Source organism: Gymnoscopelus braueri (assembly GCF_963280865.1).
Source record: "Gymnoscopelus braueri genome assembly, chromosome: 24".
Taxonomy (NCBI): Eukaryota; Metazoa; Chordata; class Actinopteri; order Myctophiformes; family Myctophidae; genus Gymnoscopelus; species Gymnoscopelus braueri.
In genome coordinates, this window is record NC_137626.1 from 20,381,488 (window position 1) to 20,398,413 (window position 16,926).

At 41.8% G+C, this 16,926-nt stretch overlaps 2 protein-coding genes across 2 annotated transcripts in view; both read right to left on the bottom strand.

The window, feature by feature from the left end:
• Positions 1-325, bottom strand: part of LOC308080350 (gamma-aminobutyric acid receptor subunit gamma-3-like) — a gene marked incomplete at its 3' end in the record, with an annotated part of 187,194 nt that extends 186,869 nt beyond the window's left edge. Inside the window, exon 1 of the mRNA XM_080422174.1 lies at positions 178-325. Within this exon, the coding sequence (XP_080278300.1) occupies positions 178-319 (142 nt within the window). The 5' untranslated portion in view covers positions 320-325. The remainder of the gene's footprint in view (positions 1-177) is intronic.
• A 7,849-nt stretch (positions 326-8,174) lies between these two features.
• The window catches only part of gabra5 (gamma-aminobutyric acid type A receptor subunit alpha5), a gene marked incomplete at its 3' end in the record, with an annotated part of 54,624 nt that continues 45,872 nt past the window's right edge, over positions 8,175-16,926 (bottom strand). Inside the window, exons 8-9 of the mRNA XM_080422914.1 lie at positions 15,311-15,522; positions 8,175-8,480 (exon numbers count right to left, since the gene is read on the bottom strand). Coding sequence (XP_080279040.1) covers positions 8,175-8,480; positions 15,311-15,522 — 518 coding nt within the window. The remainder of the gene's footprint in view (positions 8,481-15,310; positions 15,523-16,926) is intronic.

A 16,926-nucleotide genomic window follows, 5' to 3' on the forward strand; every position in this document is an offset into this window, starting at 1 on the left:
CTGACAGAAATGAGCAAAACAACAGCACTGCATGCAACACCTTTGTGCCTTTTGCCCTTCAGAGTTGCATCGAGACCCCTGTTTTGATAGCAGCCTAATAATGCACAACACAGCAGCACGACCACAACAAACCAAGCCCGTCAGCACCTTGGACAGCGCCATTCAAAGTTAACTTACCACCGATATCAGGCCGAAGCGTCTTGTCGTAGTCCTTGAGTAAGTTATTGAGTATGTCAGTGGCGTCCGCCTGGTGGCTCCTTGGGACCAGCATTTGATTAATAGTCACATCGTGGTGGTCTTCATAATCTTCATCATCCATGTATTCTAGTTGGTCAGAACTGCATGGGGGATACATGGGAGGTGAGGAGGCGTTATTGGCTTATTTTCTGATTACTGACAAAAAATATATGGTGTAAAGTAACTAAATACATTTACTCGAGTACTGTACTTCAGTACAATTTGAGGTATTTCTTACTTTACTGGAGTATTTCCAATTTTCAATACTTTTACTTATACTCCATTAGCCTACATCTCAGAGTAAAATATTGCACTTTTACTCCACAACAATTATTTAAATTTTTAGTTACTAATTACTTTGCAGATATAAATTATTATATTATAAAACATACATGAACCACTTTAGCCCCATTCCAAGGCTATTTGAAAATAGCCGATCTACAAGCTCACAACACATCACATTGCAACATGTTGTGAGCTTGTAGAGCTGCTATTTTAAAACATTTTAGTACTTTTACCTTTGGTACTTTTTTGATGCCAGTACTTTTACTCGAGTAACATTTTGAACACAGCACTTTTACTTGTAACAGAGTATTTTTGTATCGTGGCACCGCTACTTTTACTTAAGTAAAAATATCTGATATCTACTTCTTCCACCACTGCTAAAAAACAAAAACACACATATATAGCTGGAGGGATAAACTTTGTGTCCAAAGCAAAAACATTACAAATAGCTAATTATACGCGGTATACAGGTGCGTCAGTGCTGCGCATCCAGATCGACGCAATGTTTAATCCTATAGTCATACAGTCTACTATACAGTACAGACATTACATTCGTTATTTTCCATGGAAATCAAGGGCTGTGAAGGATGCTAAATTAATAAACATGCCACAGTGAGGGGCTGAGTTCGTGGAACAGCTTAGCAAACGCTATTGTGTCACAGATGCCACCAGGATTCGTTAATAACATTGATTGATTGAATACTTTATGAACAGTTTGCAACAACAAAAAAAGCACAGCAAGTACAGTTCTATACAAACGGATGCTAAAAGGATTAAACCCAAGAAAGCACTATATGGCTTGTTTCCATTGGGGTCCTGATGTGTATTCAATTAATCGAAACATTTAATGACAAACAATAACATAAAATACTATGCAAAAACATCATAAGATGAATTCCAGTTCTAAACTTTTTTCTTTTAATCGAAAATACTGTTTAAAAGGCAGGGGGAAGAGAGAGAGAGAGAGAGAGAGAGAGAGAGAGAGAAAGACAAATTAAAGAGGAAAAAAATAGACATACCGAGAATCTTCAACGGCTTGAAGTAGCAAGACAACAATGACCACAAACTTGATGGTCATTTTGATCCCATATGAGCGATCCGCCTGTGTTGATCACCGCCTGGATCACCGGATCACTATAGATCACTGGATCACCGGCTGGATGATTGATTGTGATCTGATCAAGCGCGTCCCCCGCTGCAAGTGTGTGTGTGTGTGTGTGTGTGTGTGTGTGTGTGTGTGTGTGTGTGTGTGTGTACACGCGTGTGCGCGCGCGTGTGTGTGTGCCGTTCAGATCCGTCTCCTAAACTTCTTCATCCGCCCACGCACACTTTCTCCCCCTTGCTGCGTGTCATCCATCCACCGACCACATCAGGGTTTGATTATGAGCTACTTCTCCTCCTCCGCCACCTCCTTCTCTTCCTCTTCCTCCTTCTCCTCCTCCTCCTCCTCCTCTACGGGGATTCTCTGGTGCGCTCCTGAGTCCTGACACACCGGTGGATCAATTAATGGAGCAAATAATCTGATGTGTGTATATGAGCTCCTCCGCCTCGTCCTCACGCCGCGGCTGCAACCGGTGTGTGGTGGGTGGTGTGTGTGAGTTTGTGGGCGTGCGCGACTGCGCGTGTGCGTGCGTGTGTGTGTGTGTGTGGTGCTGTCGAAGTGGACGGTTTTTCTTCTTCTTGTGTGAGTCATTTGCCGTGCATATAGTGCCACCACAACCACCACAACAACCACCCTGGCATTATAGGATGAATAATACATGCAACTGGTTACAGGGGTAACCGGAAGACTCGCCCCAAAACACACTCGCCCCAAATTACTTTCGCGGCTCGCCCCCAGCGGTTCTTGTACTTTTCTTTGCTTTACTGAGGATAAGGTTAGAAATAAGGTTTTTAGGCATAGTTTTACTGAGGTTAAGTTTGGGAATAAGGTTAGGTTTAGGCATAGTTTTACGGAGGTTAAGTTTAGAAATAAGTTTAGAGGAATAGGCATAGTTTTACTGAGGTTATGTTTAGCAATAAGGTATAGGTTTAGGGTTAGGCACAGTTGGGTTACGTTTAGGAACAAGTTTAAAGGGGTAGTTCACCCCCAAAATAACTTTTTTTCTATTGATTACTCACCCCATGGAGCCTTGAATTCATAGATATTTTTTTTGTTTTTGTCACATTCCTAAGCCAATAATTTGATTATAATAAATTTGTCCCCATTGATTCCGGTAGGAGACAGAAATCCATTTGTGTCTCCTACCGGAATCAATGGGGCTAAATTTATTATAATCAAATAATAAAGGAAGGAATGCGACAAAAACAAAAAAATATCCATGAATTCAAGGCTCCATGGGGTGAGTAATCAATAGAAAAAAAGTTATTTTGGGGGTGAACTACCTTAAGGTTAGGCATAGTTTTACTGAGGTTACGTTTAGGAATGGTTAGGTTGTTGTTTAGGCATAATTTTCTGAGGTTACGTTTAGGAATAAGGTTAGGTTTTAGGCATAGCTTACTGAGGTACCAGGTGTATACCGGATTTGCCCGGGGCGACTGTGTTTTGGGGCGAGCGTTTGGACCCTTTCTACGGGGCACGTAAGAGATGATCCCAGACTCTCAGACTGCCCCCCTGCTGCGCCGCTCTAACGCGTCAGGTGTCGGCTCTGATGTTGTTGTTGTTGTTATATTAAGTAGCCTAATTAATTAGGCAATCAGCCAAATCGACTCATAAACTATGAAGCAGGAATTAATTAGTGGCCTTAAATGTCAGGTAGGCCCCATAAACGTGCGCTTGGTTTCGAGAAACGTAGACTAGTTGTCCTGACCATAAACTCACAGCTCCTTGAAGTAATCTTCTTCATGTCAAGGACCCCCATTTGTATTTATTTTTCCGACCCCCATCTCAAAATATTTTGTTCCAGGGACCACCAGAAGCAAAGATTTGAGTAAAACATGTTTGTTTGAAAATATATATTCAAAGCTTTTCACACATTTTCAAGATTTTTCAAAAATAGCATATCTACAAGCTCATAGCACGGCACAAAGTGACGCACTATGAGCTTGTATATTTGCTATTTTTTGAATAGCCAAGGTATAAAATAATGGTTAAAGTGTGGTTAAATAATGGCCTACCCCAAATAGGCGTTTGAATTGACTTGGAATATACATTAGGCAACCACTGTGCCGCTTGTGTGGGGTTGTGGCTTATGGCAGTGCTGTATTTGAAGAGACTAGACTACCCCCTAGAGGATAATAAATGTATTGCTTGAGAGAGAGAGAAAAAAAAGCCTGCAATATGACATCTCTGGTCTATCACTTCTTCTGAGGCAAAAATGTGTGTGTGTGTGTGTGTGTGTGTGTGTGTGTGTGTGTGTGTGTGTGTGTGTGTGTGTGTGTGTGTGTGTGTGTGTGTGTGTGTGTGTGTGTGTGTGTGTGTGTGTGTGTGTGTGTGTGTGTGCGTGCGTGCGTGCGTGCGTGCGTGCGTGCGTGCGTGCGTGCGTGCGTGTGTGTGTATGTAGAGAGAGAGGATCATCTTTGCTGGAATGGCAATTAAAGCTCATGACAAACTAATGCTGTCTTGTTTATTCGTCGGCCTTCAACCATTGATCTTCTGCAGTCAAATCAATGTTGTGCCATCTTTCCTTCCTGAGGTAAATGCAATTTGAAGCTACCAACCATGATTCATTGAAGGCTCACAATCTTTTTGTCTTTGCAGAAACATGCTGCACTCCAGCCAGTCAGTTTGTAGCCTCGGAAACCCATGCTTTTAGTCAGTTTGTGACAGGTTCAAAATGTATTGGCTATTATTTAATCTCTATTTGACAATTTCTTGAAATTAAATACATAAAACCCAAATTAAACCCACGCATTATGAGCTGTGGGTTAAATGAGTTCACTGCACTTTAAAAAATAATAAAAAATAAATAAGACATCATGGTGTGTAAATGTTCTTCTTCTTTTTAAGAGAGAGAGAGAAGAAAATATGCAAATCCAGTGGAGGATTTAAAAACTGAGATTTAATACATGCAAGGCAGCCCCACTGTCTCCACTAATTGCCTCGTCTCTAGCTTTTCTAGGGAACCGCTGTTCCGGACCTCTTAAGCCCTTTCCTGTTTTTGCAGACTGCTACATGTTTATTTGCCTCACAAATGAGAGAACCCCCAAAGTTCAGTTATCAGTTTCCTGTCTGTCTCCGCTGCCCACACGACGAAGCTTCGGCTACTGCGTGCGTAGCCAGCCAATCCCCACATTTTGTGCCTTCGCACACAGCCGCCACAGCTGTCCAGACGGACGGCCCCGGTACATGACACAGAAAAAAAACAAGCATTTTGTCATCCACCGTACCGGCCCATCCGGGGCTTAAATGTGGTGGAGCGCTCGGCCGAGGGGCCCAGCATGGCGAACGGGTGGGAGCAACTTAAGTGAAACTAAATCCCCTCTCTCCAAACAGCTGTATGGCCAGATGAGTCCACTGCTGTGACTGACTGAATGTGGACTGGTAGCATAAGGGGCCCTAGTCAAAATATCCTATAGGATTTTCCAAAGTTCCAATAGAATCCTATAGGATTTTTTGACTAGGGGGTGGAGGGGTAGTCATTACTCAAGAAGAGAGGAGAGAGAGGCAGGAAGAGTTCAATTAGTAAGAGACGTGATGGCTGTGTATGTATCCAGTGTTAGTAACAGACGTGATGGCTGTGTATGTATCCAGTGTTAGTAACAGACGTGATTCTGTGTATGTATCCAGTGTTAGTAACAGACGTGATGGCTGTGTATGTATCCAGTGTTAGTAACAGACGTGATTCTGTGTATGTATCCTGTGTTAGTAACAGACGTGATGGCTGTGTATGTATCCAGTGTTAGTAACAGACGTGATGGCTGTGTATGTATCCAGTGTTAGTAACAGACGTGATGGCTGTGTATGTATCCAGTGTTAGTAACAGATGTGATGGCTGTGTATGTATCCAGTATTAGTAACAGACGTGATGGCTGTGTATGTATCCAGTGTTAGTAACAGACGTGATGGCTGTGTATGTATCCAGTGTTTGTAACAGACGTGATGGTTGTGTATGTATCCAGTGTTAGTAACAGACTTGATGGCTGTGTATGTATCCAGTGTTAGTAACAGACGTGATGGCTGTGTATGTATCCAGTGTTAGTAACAGATGTGATGGTTGTGTATGTATCCAGTGGGGTCAGTGCCCAAGAGGCCCTTGTCTACCACGGGCCCCTGGGAAATCTACAGTAGGGTGGTTCCACATAACAGCAATAGGGGCACCGGCCTGCAAATGAAACATGCACCACTCCGGTGGAGCAAGGGAACGGCCGTGATAACATGTCTGGCATTGGGGCCTATGGAATCACATTAATGTATGCACTCACAACACATCAGTCCCTTTTTGTAAATACCAATCAGAAACATACTTCATGTTAATTACGTGGCCTCGAAAAGGAGATAGGCTCCTGACCTAATGGGCCACAAAGCTGGGCAAGGCTATATGTGGGCTTCGTGTGAGCCTTGGTTTCAGATTGCTGCTGTGCCTACAGTATGTACAAGTTGTGTTTGCATTACACAGATGGGAGAAGCTCAGAGCAAGACACAACACAGCGAGACAGCGAGTCCAAAAAATGAAAAGATTAAAGCACTCCTTGGGCAATGTTCACTGACTTTATTTATTTTTTAGCTCTTTTGTTCCAGAGTAGGCTATGTCTGATGGCAATTCAACAAGACATTATACTGCAACTCTTGGGTTGCAGTGTTCTAGTGAGCCAGGAGTCTGTGTTTTTTTTGGTTCATCCCCTTAAAATCCATCCAGGTCTGGGAAAAATGTAAACAAAACTGCTTCTTCAATGTTCAAGTGGTGTATCCGCTTCAGCGATGATGATGCGCACATTTTAAAGTTTGATTGAAATCTGGAAAAACCTAAATCTTAAAAAAAAAAAAAGTAGTCACACATACAGTACTGTACACTTGAAAACATTAATAAAGAGATAGCAGCCTGATGAAGAAAAACATATACACTTAATACACTGAAAGTCAGCATCAGACTTTTGGCTCTTTTCTTTTCATAGGGCATAAAACTCAACACTGAAACTTCAACAGTTTTCTTTCTTGTGACGTTCAAAATGAAGACGGGAGCTGTCACAAGATAGGAAAAAAACCACACAAAACATTTGTTTGACATTCGTCTATATACATGATTCTGTGAGGACCAATTTTCCAGAGTGTTTGCAGCCGTTACAAACTACTTTTAGAAAGCTTCAAACGCAGTGCTGCTGTCACACAAACAGTGTCTTAAGTGGGCCAAAGATCTTCTTTTTTTTTTGACACAGCCTATCCTTGTTGAGACATGCTGTCTAAATAAAAGCCTTGTTATGTTTTGGAAAAAGAGGAGGAGGTAGTCACTTTTCATTCAACGTGCCCGTAGAACACAATGGGCGAACAAAATGGGCAAACCTCCTTAATTCAGAAAACGTTCTTCTCACTCATTCTCACGTTTTCCATTTTCTTTCCAGAGACATTATGCACATTGTGATTACAAACACTGTATGGGAAACCAGACCCAGAGCAGTACACGTTTGAATATTCAAGTAAAGATGTACAAAGAGCCACACACAGCACATAAGCGCCCACTGCAATTGAAAAAGAAAGGCCAACATTTAACAAAGGAGATGAATGCATTTGCAGCATTAAACCTACAGAGTGGTGAGTTTGAGTTGATGTTCCTTGATTGATGGACGATTCAGTCGTTTAAAAAAAAGACAAAAGAAAACGTCCATTCTTCTGATACTATCGCAGAAACCTTTTCTTGATAGGACGAGCTCCCGTCCCATCTTTCAGTATCACTCAAAATCCCCACGGTAGCTTGCACCATGAACATTCTGAGCCCCACGTTTGTGTGGTGATAAATGACTTGTGCTCCCACTCTGTAAGCAATGAATATAGTAGTAAGTATTCAAGACAAACACGTGTCCACAATTTCCTTTGGAGGACAGCATCATGCAAATGTTAACAGTGGAAACAGGGGCGTGTCTAGGATAGGCAACCTTGTCTTAGGATGCCACCTGCAGGAAGGGAGGCGCCAATTGAGCAACCTTTAAAAATATAAATATTTTGGGGGCAATTCAATCTATACATATTCTTAATGAGTGTAAAAATGAAAATAAAACGAGGAACACACCCGACCCCCCATCGGAGATGGCCAGAAACGCCACCGAGGGGAAAGACAAAGGGAAAACAAACCCACACCCTCTGTCCACAATAGTCTGATAAGCAGTTTGTCTAATACAGTATAAAGCAAGTTCTTTAAGCCCAAAAAACTAAACAAAAATGGATTCCGTCAAAGCCTTGAAGTCCAGCCTTCGTGCTTGAATCAGGTAGTAAAAACTATTGTCTTGTGTATTTTGTTCTTTGTTTCTGGGATGGCGGAACATGTTCTCCGAGATGTATTATACAGAGGTGTGGCCAGCAACGACACAACAGCTGAGAGCCGCACCTTTCCCAAGTCCACATGGCCTTGATGACCGGGAATCGACTTCAAAAACTGCTACAGCTTCTGCATTTGCTACTGCGTAACCTTCTTGCTGTTATCAATGAAGAACAAAATAAAATAAAAACAAAACCATTTCTGAGAGTTTGTGGGGAGATATGTGGCAGATAGGTGAGGAGATTATGTTGAGGCCATGACACCTTTGACCATGGGTTCTCTGTTGAGGTACGTGGCCCAGTAGACGAGGTTGAAGGTGCCGAAGAGGACGGGAAACACTATCCGGGACATCTTGTCGATCTTGCTGACGCTGTTGTAGGTCTTCTTGGGGTCCAGGACCTTGGTCTCTGTGCCTCGGAGCTGCACAGAGGTGGTGTTGGAGATGGTGGAGATGGACATGGACAGGTCCTTGCTGAGGTTGGGGGAGTAGTTGCAGCCCACCGAAGAGATGTTGTTGGACTTCTTGGACAGCACCATGGGGTCACGCTTCTGCAGGCAGAACACATTTAGGTTAATTACCCACTTAAACCAGTGGTTCTCAAACTTTCAAAGACCAGTTTGGTATGAATTAGGTCACAGACCCCTAGCCTGGCATGGCCAAACAAATATTACAGAGCAATTGCTTTTTGCAATGGTAGATTTGTCTGGTTCCAGGCTAACGGACCCCTATAACTCTGACAGTGTACAATTTATTTTTGACAGTGTACATTCTACAAGCTAAATGTCACGTTGTGAGCTTGTAGATCTGCATTCTTTTGCCGAATGTTAACCCCAGCTAAGGTTCATGTTGTAAATGGATGCGCGAAGGAGAAAGAAGACAAGAGGTTAACAATCTCTAGAAGGGAGAGGTATCACACAACACCATATTGACAGAGAAAAGTTGTCTCTATTACAGCCTTTCTTTCCTCAAATTGCCACGATGCATTTTCATGAAGTCTAGTCTCAAGAGCTCTATTTAGCTGTAAACAGCAAATGAGAACAATGTAATGGCCACCAATAGGATAGCGGCCAACCAGGGAGTAAATGTTGTAGTTCAAGGTTCAAGATTCTTCATTGTATAAGAGTACAAATTATTATTTTTTTCTGCACATTCACAGATTTGACCCCAGTGACATGACTTTTTGGTTTTATGATGTAAGACGGTGGGCCTGACCACGTGAGACTATTACACAAGTAAAAACCTTGATCTCACCTTGACAATTGAAATCATTTACACATACACCTTGTATTGCAGCAAGGCAAAGGCCATCTGTTTTGTCTTTTGGACAAAGGTGAATCCATCATCGTTCCAAAAAGAAAAGTTCAGACTAACTAAAGTTCCAGTCAACAACATCGGCTAACACAAGCCAAAGGATGTATATGGATGTTTGAATTGCTTTTTTGAAATGCCATAGCGATGTAAGCGCAGCAGTAGGCTGTTTTGAGGAACATGGTGTATTCAAGTCTTTATTGATTGTGTTGACTCAAGGCTCTCGATGAATTCATGCATGTCGAAAGAAAGAGAATAGGTCACATCACTCACATAGTGATAGTGAGTGTGTTGTTTGGACAGACTGAAAGTGCATATGCTGGCCACAGGCCTTCCAAATCCAGATTGAAAATCAATGGTGTAAAGTAACTAGTAGTACATTTACTCAAGTACTGTACTTAAGTACAATTCTGAGGTATTTTCCACTTTACTGAAGTATTTCCAATTTTCAATACTTTTACTTCTACTCGACTGCATCTCAGAGGCAAATATTGTACTTTTACTCCACTACAATTATTTGAAAACTTTAGTTACTAGTTACTTTACAGATATAAATTATTATATTATAAGACATACATTAAAGGCATACTAGGTAACGTTTTCAACAAAACTAAAGTAAAATTGTATATCTTTTGTGAGTGGCAAAAGTTTCACAACACCCACTCCATGAATTTCACCCCCGGAAGCCTTTTATTTATATATTTACTATTGAACGGTGAAGGGGGGACTTTCCCGGGAAAATTACGTCATCTGGCCGGAAAACGGAGGTGGAAATGCACTGGTTTCCTGTTTGGCCAGGAACTACCGCAACGGTTTCCTGTTTGGCCAGGAACTAACGCGCTAATAACAAAAAGGAACCTCACGCTGATTTTAAGAGAATGTAGGATTGGAAGATCGAAAAAGAACAGAAAAAGAAAGCACAGCTCATGGTAACTAATGCTCCACTGGCTAAGAGAAACGATCCGTAGATAGTATAAAACAATTAAAAGATCGCTTTTTGAAACGCTTCCGGCTTCCGGTGAAAACGAATGGAATTCTGGGTAATCGAGGAATATGGAAATTGTATGCAGTGACGGTAGTGACCAGCAGAGGTTGCTAAAAATCGTTAGTTGTGAATTTGCATTGTACAACTTTAACCACTTTAGGCCTATTTTATACATAGGCCATTTGAAAATAGCCGATCTACAAGCTCACAACGCATCGCCTCACAACACGTTATGAGCTTGTAGATCTGCTATTTTCAAACATTTTAGTACTTTTACTTTGGTATTTAAGTATATTTTGATGCCAATACTTTTGTACTTTTACTCAAGTAACATTTTGCTTTTGCCTTTTACTTGTAACAGAGTATTTTTATATTGCGCGGTATTGCCACTTTTACTTAAGTAAGGTATCTGAGTACTTCTTCCACCACTGTTGAAAATGAATGCACCACATCACTGTTGAAACAGTCCAACGAAATGGAAAAAAAGAACAAGAGAGCCTACTTTGAAAGACATTTCAGACACTTTAAAGACTTCAAAAGGAATGTCAATGTTATACGGGCAAACAAATTACGAAAAACAAAAAGGAATGTTCTCTTGGCTTCCAAAGAAAACGTGCAGCAAAGAAAAGGAGCAGAAGGAAGCATGAAGGAAGGTTTCATTCAAAACATGTTTGTTTGTCAACATGGCTGAATGGAAATGGAATTCCATTCTTTTTTATTTAAAGTAGGCAATTATATTTACCTCCTTTTCCTCCCAATTTAGTCATTATGCCAATGCATTCCTCCCACTGCTTACCACTGCTGTTGTACCCTACTGGCTCATACCTGCCAGTGAGGAACCCCCACCGGGAGGACGTAGCACCTCCGTCCTATACTCCTCCCTTACAACGTTCCCCACTGACATTGATTGATTGGTTGACTTTAACACGAGTATTAACAGTACAGGTAAGTACAGTCAAAGTTTATGCTAAAAGGATTAAAAAAAAAGCCTCAGGGCCTTGTTTCCATTGTGAAAGTAATCAGTAATACATATAATACATACGATACAATACAAATACGATACAAAACATATTGGAATAAAGCTCAGTAGAATCATACGGTGTGTTTACAGAGACACAGGCCTTTTTTCCCAGCCTGTAGAAGTATATGCGGTGGTAAATATCGACCTCCCTTCATTTAGATGCTCGGCACGCGGCAGATTCAAACCCCTAGATTCTGCGGTGGTAGGCAGGTACGTTTCCTCTGCTCCACCCAAGCGCGTTAAGATGATGGTGACAATGATAAGATGATGATGAGGAGGAGGAGAAAAATTAAAACATTTGGTGCAGCTACAAGCAGCTACAAGCTCGTAGCGTGACACGAGAGCAGCGCTACGAGCTTGTAGATCTGCAAATCTTTGAATAAATATATTTTTTGAAACAACATTTTTAACTCAAATCTTTGCTTACGGGGAGGTCCCTGGAACTAAACTTTTTCATGTCAAGGACCCCCAAAATGATAGGCCTATTTGTCCGTATTTGTTCTATATTCAAAGATTTGCACAAATCTTCACGATAAAAAAAAATGTGCAAAAGAAATCTGACACAGATGCGTTTCCCGATCTTAAAGGGTTAAAGCTAACATGTCTAGTAAGAGGTCAAGCAGAATAAGTAATTCTAGGTCATCTGTATTTAGTGTGTCATCTGCATGCATAAAGAAAAGGCAGAGACAGCAGCATCACTGGTGCGAGCTGCTGCAAAGCACAAGAGCAGAAACGCAGACGGGAACGAGACAAACATAAGGGAACATGAAGGAGCAAAAGTGGAGCTCGATGCACAAACAGCCGCTGGGTGCTGCAAGACTTTCTGCGCTGGGAGGCAGTGATGTTGGAGGAAAGGCCCATTCAAACGGAATGAGTTTGTATATGTGACTCGAAATTCAACCCAAAGGCAAATGGAATTTGTGCTAAAAAATGAACACCCCCCCCACCCCAACTTTGGATCAAGGCTGAAGAGCACCACCAAGCTGTATGTCTCAGGTCGGTAGCTGCACAGCAACGACAACATAAACAGACTTCAGTACTATGCACAGAACGCAAAATATCACTCGACCAGGATGCAGTTTGTGGAATCATACAGAGGCAGACTGAAGTCACCATAATGCTTGTGCAACAGCAAATGTCAGCTATAGTGGTTCTCAAAGTGGGGTCCGGGACCCCCCCAGGGGTCTTTGCGGGGGTTCCAGGGGATCCCCAGCCAAATGACTTATAGTTAGGAACCAAATGGACACTTATGGGTCTGTAAGTCTGAGAGTGTACAAATGGAACCAAATGGACCATACGGGTCCATTTGGTTACATTTATACTCAGACTTTAATTAATTAATCGGGGTCCCAGGAATTTAAAAAAAATGCATTAAATGGGGGTCCATGGCTTAATGCATATCAAACAGGGGGTCTTTGAAATGAAAACGGTTGAGAATCACTGCTGAGCCATGCCATAAGAATCTTCTCTTAAGGGGGTCCCTGGCTAAAATGTATCAATTTGGGGGTCCTTGACATGAAAATGTTTGAGCACCACTTAGCTACTGTACCTTACCACAAAGAGACATAACCATATTTGATGGTGATGCATTGTAGTGTATTTCCTTTATTAGGAACGTTTGAAAAGCAGTTTATCAAGTTGTCATGTTTGTATTTTTGGAACAATACACCAGGGGGCAGCCCAGAGAGCTGGTGCTGTGAAGCTGCCTAGTGCCTACTGTTACATCAATGACAACACAACACATCAAAGAGCAAACAATATTTTGAAAGCAGGTTTAGGTATGGCTGTCACAAGCACACAATGAGTCACAATGCATTGTGAGCTTGTAGAATTGGTACTTTCTCTACTTTTGCATGACACACTTGTACAACGAAGTAGTAGCAGAGATACAAGGTTTCTGCCTGACAGCAACAAATTAGTACAACCAGTCACACTATGAAATGCTAAAGCATAATTTATTCACAATGCTGTTAAAACAGTACAGTTTCACAGACAAATTGCTGCTTTTTTCCCCCTGATTTGTGTGAAATTGTCAATTATATCAAATCAGTCTGCATAACACCAAATAGGTGGATTGGTTCGCCCAGGGTGCCTTACAAGCTAGGAAAGAACACTTTGTTAATGAGCAGAATGGCAGCAGCTTGTGGACCAATAGCATTTGGATGGCATGTTGTTAAGGCCCAGGATGTTCTGGCACTTCGGGAATTTGGGCTGTTCCTAAGAGGCTATACCGAAATGCTATGCCAGGGGAGATGAACATGGAGGAAATGAACATTCCATCAAACATGAGGCCATATCAAGCCGCAGGAGAGATGGAGATCTACACCTTGCAAGATACAAGAACGACGAGGCTACAGAGCCACGTTCCCAGATATGGTGATGTATGAGGTTGTCCTCAGAATCCTGCCTTCATTGGCAAGAGTCAAATCCATTATTCAGGTTTTCAAAACTGAATAACATTTCTCAAAGGGAGATAACTGAATTCCTGAGAGGAATTGAAATCTGTTTTGGATACTTGAAGGCCGGCCACATGAGCAAGGAATGCATAAGTCATCTGACCTTTTTGACGAATGCAATCCAAAACACCAGACTATTCTGCATGTCCACAACAAAGCCAAAGTGAACAAACCACCGGAAACACCAGTCAGTAGTGCCAGAGATAAAGACCCTTTCCATTGTACCCGTAACAGTTGAACTCTAAGAAAGTAGATAAGGAGCTGCAGACCTATGCCTTCTTAGGACCCTGGAAGCACAGAAACCTTATGTACTAACCGTTGCATGGAGAAGAAGCTGAATCTATAGGGCAACATTCTGTTGCACACTATGGCCCAGGAAAAGGTTGTTGAAAGCCACATCCATGCAGGACTTTGTCCAAATTGGACAGTAAAGCAATTCGTAGAGCTTCCAGAAACACAGGAAACAACCCCTGTCTCAAAGAGCAGCATCCCTGTTCAGCAAGTTAGTTAAAATGGGAATATCTGGAAGATATCAGGATCCTACAATTGGATGCTGATGTTGACATTTTGATTGGGACTAATTGGGGTGAACTGACAACGGTCGTTTTGACGGGCAATAGCGGTTGTAGAATATCCATCGTCAGGCTGGAGAAGCTGTTGGTCTTTCAGTATAATAAAGAATCCTTCTTCATACAACATAGGAAAAATAGCCGATCTACAAGCTCGCAACATGTTGCAATGTGATGCGCTGTGAGCTCGTAGATCGGCTATTTTAGCTATGTTTGAATACAAATATATATTATATACAAGTTTCTTTTAAAAATCTTGGCAAATCTGCCTAAAATAGGGATGCCAGGCTTAATGTGGTTAAGATACATTTTTCACACGCCCACCCGAGACAAGAGCTGGACTGTGGTCAGCTTTCAGGCTTAGAACGCCTGCCGTTTAATCACGGAGCGATTCCAGGTATTCCTGCTGATCCCAGCGAGAACACAGGCGTTGTGTCTGAAAAGCCTACAGCCTTTCTTATGATGATTGACAATGGATTCGCAGGAGAGTCATTTAAGTATAATGTATGGTCTAGAATAGATAAAACTACTATATATACATTTTTACATAATATGTAAAGGAATATATATATATATTTGTGTATGCATGCGCACGTTTGTGTGCTTGTTTGTGGAATGTTATGATTAGGACTATGACACACTATTACATAATGCAACCGACACCTACAAAAGCCATCTGCTTGTGCATAAACCACCTATAAGCATTAAAGGGATAGTTCAAAAATTACTTATTTTCTATCAATTACACACCTCATGAAGCATTGAATTCATGGATTTTTTTTTGTTTTGTCGCAATCCTAAGCCAATAATTTTATGACCGGCAGAAAGATGCTAATGTCTCCGGTAGGAGACTCAAACGTTGGCACTTTGAGTCTCCTACCAGAGCCGTCGCCGGGCATCCAATTATTGGCTTAGGAATGCAACAAAAACAAAAAAATCATCATAAATTCAAGTCTCTATGGGGTGTGTAATCAATAGAAAAAAAAGTCATTTTGGGGGTGAACTATCCCTTTAACATTTCTTAAACGAAGCGGGTCACCTTGGGGTGCTGAGCCTCCATGGCCTTCTTCCCGTCCCAGGCCCAGCTCCTCTTGGTGAAGTAGTTGACGGTGGCGAACTCGATGAGGGCGGAGAAGACGAAGGCGTAGCAGACGGCGATGAACCAGTCCATGGCGGTGGCGTACGCCACCTTGGGGAGGGAGTTCCTGGCGCTGATGCTCAGCGTGGTCATGGTGAGCACGGTGGTCACGCCTGGGTTCCAAACAGAGACGGTGGAGGAAGATTATATAGGGTTGCAGCTATGTAGTCAAAAGTACATTTCTCTTATGGGGGTCCCTGGTAAAACCTAGACTTTTTAAAAACTAGACTAAAATGTTAGGGAGGGAACTAACTAGTTGAGAAGAGATCCAGTAGAACTAAGTCATTTTATGTTTGGTTGCGCTCGGGTGCTGCACACTGAAAATAGCAGATCTACAAGCTCACAACGCGTCGTGCTGCGACGCGTTGTGAGCTTGTAAATCGTCTATTTTCAACACGCAACCAAGTGTAAAATCAGACATCACGACGCCATCAAGGCACAGCCAAAATACATTTTAATCGACTAAATCAACTGTAGATTTAGTCAACTATAATTTTATGATATTTAGATGACTAAAACTAGACAAAAACTAAAACCTTTCAGATGACTGAAATATGACTTAAACTAATTTTATTCAAAAGACTATGACTAAAACTAAATCACAGTTTGCTGTCAAAATCAACTCTGGATGGGAGTCAAATAAATATCAATTTGGGGTCCCTGACATGAACCCCTGGCATAGGTCATAGGTCAAAATGTTGTCTGTAGCCCAAATAAAATATATTTTGCATGGAGAATGGGGTGTGTGACTATATAGATCTTCCTGTGGCCACTAAAATCATCTTTATTTCTGTGGCTCTGATATGGAAAATAGCTAATTATATTAGAGACAGGTCTGGTTTGAAGTACTGAACATTTTTGGTTGCTGCAAGCAAACTCTGTACAGTAAGCTGCTCCACTGATAATGAAAATATGACACAGAAGGAGAGGCAGAAATATGAGCACATTTTCGGGTCCATTAAGTACATCCCAATGTCCAATGCAATGGGTGCAGTATCAAAGAAATACCTTGTAGATTAGAACAGAAAGACCCACTCACCTAATAGCTAGACTGAGGAAGAGCCAGTGTTCCCACTAATTAAATAAAATTAATTAAAATCCCTGAAATCGGAAGCTCAAATGCTTCTGTTAGTTTGCCATTAACCACTTAAATCCTATATACTTCATTGACCGGGGTCCCCCAGGGGCCTAATGTGTTCCCTCGAAAACCAAATCTCCAGACCAGAATAGGGACACTACCTACGGGTCACATGGTTAAAGCAGCACTTTGTAACTTTCCTCTTCTACTCCGGATTTGAACCCGGTTTCCTGCGCAATTGAAATGTTTACCATTGAGCTAATAAGTGCCTGCCTGCTTGCTCAGGGGATAAATAAATCTTGACCATCAGGTCAAAATTCGTGTCAGATCCTGTGTCTGGGTGAGACATGACCTTTGACACGATCTAAATGTCTCAATAGAAGAGGAGGGAGACCAAATACAACCACCCCAATTGTATGTTATATACAAAATTAGAGTA